General features: G+C 35.1%; 1 protein-coding gene across 1 annotated transcript; it reads right to left on the reverse strand.

Moving 5' to 3' along the window:
- Window positions 1-1,026: 1,026 nt before the first annotated feature.
- LOC137174575 (complement C1q-like protein 4) lies at window positions 1,027-3,122 on the reverse strand. Its single transcript, XM_067579960.1, has 3 exons — window positions 2,732-3,122; window positions 2,458-2,586; window positions 1,027-1,477 (listed from the first exon to the last, which is right to left on the reverse strand). The coding sequence occupies exons 1-3, from the start codon at window positions 2,814-2,816 to the stop codon at window positions 1,200-1,202; spliced, it is 492 nt and encodes a 163-aa protein (XP_067436061.1). The 5' UTR covers window positions 2,817-3,122; the 3' UTR covers window positions 1,027-1,199.
- Window positions 3,123-3,799: the final 677 nt, after the last annotated feature.

Here is a 3,799-nt window from a genome sequence, read left to right on the forward strand (position 1 = left end):
TGAATGTTGACATGTATTGTAAAGCGTTTTGAGTGGTCGGAAGACTAGAAAGGCGCTATGTAAATACAGCCCTTTGATCATTTTTTCTTGCCTATTACTGGCCCCTTGGATGCCTCAGAATAATAAGACTCTAGTCTGTCATGGGTATAAATGCCTCATCCACATCAAAACTAACACTGGAATCCATATTTATCACAGTTGACTTATTGATATATTCTTTATAAATCCAGTTTCTACATCATTTCCTCACACATTAAGTTACTGAGGACACCTAAAAGTTGCTCTTTAATAAATTCTTCATTAAAATCTTTAATGACAAAGTTTCATTCTACTTTTTCTATTCCTCAATCTGGATTTGGCAGTCCTTCAGCTGGGTTTCCATAGCTTCCAGGTATGCTTTGAAGGCATCCATCTCTGCTGGTTGATCACTTGTGTTGGAATAGCAGGCAGACTGATTTTCTTTGCTCCGTCTCCAAAACTATGACTTATAAGGTCACTGTGGCTGCTTTTATATTGTTCAATCGATGATAATGTGTTGTCATGTGCCTCCTTTACCCAATTATATATTGGTTCAACTCCTACTGCAAATGTGTTGAATACAAAACCAAAAACAGTACAGGACAACCCTCAAAATGAGCTCTAAAAGTGAAAATGTTAAATTGTCTCTCAATTAAATAATAATGTTGATCTGAGATGTGTGGATGAGTGTACAAACCATAAAATAAAATCTGAGATTATACTGACAAATGTTCAGTAACACTGACAGTGATACCAGACAACAAGTTAGATTTATATATGATTGAACAATGCCATAGGTGCAATATATATGGATTATGTTGTGGTTCCATTTTAGCTGCTGAAATTAAGAAAGGAACTTTATATTTTACTCATTTGTTATTATTGTTTGGATGAAAGCTCATGGAGTTACCGAAATGGCTTGATCTTCTGTGAATCATTAGATTTTTATACTTTTCGTCACTTTTTATGACATGAAGTTGAAAATGAAACAGTCAAGACTCATTGGACTAATGTTTCAATGATTTATTTTGGTTGAATATAGTAACATCTATCTGTTTAATCGAAATTTGAGTTTTATTGGTAGCACAGTAGATGCTTCATTGATCTCATGTTTTTGGATGCACAGTATATTCAGGCAGGAATAAACTGAAAAACAAAAAACATTCTGGGGTCATTGATTCTCACATGTGACGGACCAGAAAGCCACTGAAGTTGGTTTGGCATGATCCCCAAACATGAGTATTTGCACCCAGGCGCACAAAAACCTGATCACCTTCCTTCAACTGCAGGAATGCTGCATTTCCTCCATTATCAGCTGAGTCATTGCTTGATTTGTGATCAGTTGTCATGACAATGGTCTCGCAGTTCTTCATCAGGAACAGCTTTGATGGATGTTGTCCTCCAGCATGATAGAAGAAGGTAAAATAATAAAGACCTGCAACAGGTGCACTGAAGATACCTGCAGAAACAAAATGGGATTTTTCAAATATTAAAAGTTTTTGAAAAACTCTGAAAGACCTAGGGTTAAAAAAAACTGAATCAGAAATGAAATTAGCATACAAATCTTACCAAGTGTATAGAAGTACCATTTTTTATTTTTATTCTTCATAATTTTCAAGTCATATATTATTTATATCTTTATTGTAACATAGTAAATTATTATCGCAATTGATTGTACCCAACACCTGTTTTTTGAGTTTAAATAACTTCAAATAAGATAAAATGACAATACCTGCATAAACACATGAAAACATAAATATTGTTAATACTGTAGAAACCTATAACATACTGATTATATGTTGGGTTTTTTAAAGCTTTGTTTATCTTTAGGAAGATCTTGTTGCAATATCATTTGCAGAAAGTTCTGATCATGTCTCTCTTTAAAGCTGCATTAATTACTTTGTTTGGCTTCTGGGGGGCAGAAGAAATCTACAACAAGCTGAAAAACAAAAGCCTCCGATGTGAAGTGCTTATAGCCAAGAAGTGCCTATTACACATCCAGCATACATGGAGCAGTATTAACATGTATTTTGTGTCGGGTTTCTGGCTATCTGATGAGTGAAAGTCCAATATTAACTCTCTTTTTTAGCTCTGTAACTTTCTAGATGCTCTTTGTTTACCAGCTAGCCAGTAGCCACTACCCTTTTTTCTCTGCAGTTTAATGCAGATGTAAGCAGTGATAAGACTAACAATAAATCTCTGTCACTATGACTGACCGCTTTCACCTTACATGAAGTTAAAATATTCATCGTTGATGTAAAAAACATTAATTACTCAATTTTTTTGTTTCAGAATATAGTTGAGTTGTATTAGTCTAGAATTGCACTGGTTATTAGTAAATCCAAAGCTTCAGAAACTGTGACAAGCCATGAAACTAACCAAATCAAACCAAACAATCAAATAGGTGATTATGATTGGGGCATTATATAATGATCTTACCTGAGCAGCTATTGTAGGCATCACCAATGTTTGTAATCACCTTGTTGTAAACCAGAGTTCTGTCCATGTTGAAGGGTCCATGGGCCCCACTGTATTCTGCCACAGCAGTGAATGCCACCATGATGCTCTCTATATAAAACAAAACATTCTCATTATCATATTTTGTAAATGTATTTCTTTTCTATATCTTGTCTTGTGTATTTTATCAAAATACAAACATTGCTTAAAGAGAAAATTACTCATTAAAATCTTTAATGAGAAAGATTCTTTCTACCTTTTCTCTTCAGTCCCTCAATGTGGATTTGGCTGTCCTTCAGCTGGGCTGCCATGGCTTCCAGGTATTCTTTGAAGGCATCCATCTCCGTCAGTTGATCACTTGTGTTTGGATAGCTGGCAGACTGATTTTCTTTTTCTCCGTCTCCAAAGCTGTGACTTGTGTGGTCACTGTGTCTGCTTTTATATTCTTCAGTCGATGATAATGTGTTGTCACATGCCCCCCTTATGCAATTATAAAGTAGCTGTGGTGGTGCTCTGTTCCTGGCTGATTTCTGAATAATTTCCTCAGGAAAACGTGGGCTGGAACCAAGTTGTTAACTGGTTTGCAAAATATTTACCAAGTATTGAGCAAAACAGAAGCAGGAATTGAGCCTCCTTTACCCAATTATAAAGATCGCCAGGGGACAACCTCACAGGTGCTTTCATGGCTTTTAGACTCTTGACTTGTGTTGTTTGACATTCAACACAGCTATTGCTCAATCAGTCTTCCGCAACTGCGTAAACAAATTGGAGTGGGGTTGTTTATTTCAATAACTTTTGAATCGGCAAAGTAATACATATTTTCCTCTGAGATGCAGTGGGAGTATAAAGTACAATAAAATGGAAATTGCCTAATCAGTTTAAGTACAAGTGCCTCAAAATTGTACTTAAATCAATTCTTACAGTAGTTACTTTCTACTGTTGGGCTGCAGAATTAAAGCATTTTCAGTTATTGCTGTTGCTTAATCAATCTCACTGATCACTTGTGTTGGAATAGCAGGCGGACTAATTTTCTTAATAATATTTCTTGATTTGCAGATTAAATAGTGAAACAAATATATATAATCATCTTATAAAATATGAGTTGTTCTTATAAAACTACCCACGAACTATAAAGCTGCAACATTAAAATGCTGCTTACACATTACATGTAAGTACATTCACATATACAGTACATACATAAATATCTACACACACATCCACATATAAGACAGCGGAACTAAACCACAGTATGATACACAGAACAGATGTTACCAACATGAAGTGAAGAGCAAGTGATCATGAGTTGTTCTCCAAATTAAAAGAA

The sequence above is a fragment of the Thunnus thynnus genome, chromosome 22 (genome assembly GCF_963924715.1).
Source record: "Thunnus thynnus chromosome 22, fThuThy2.1, whole genome shotgun sequence".
In the NCBI taxonomy this organism is placed as follows: Eukaryota; Metazoa; Chordata; class Actinopteri; order Scombriformes; family Scombridae; genus Thunnus; species Thunnus thynnus.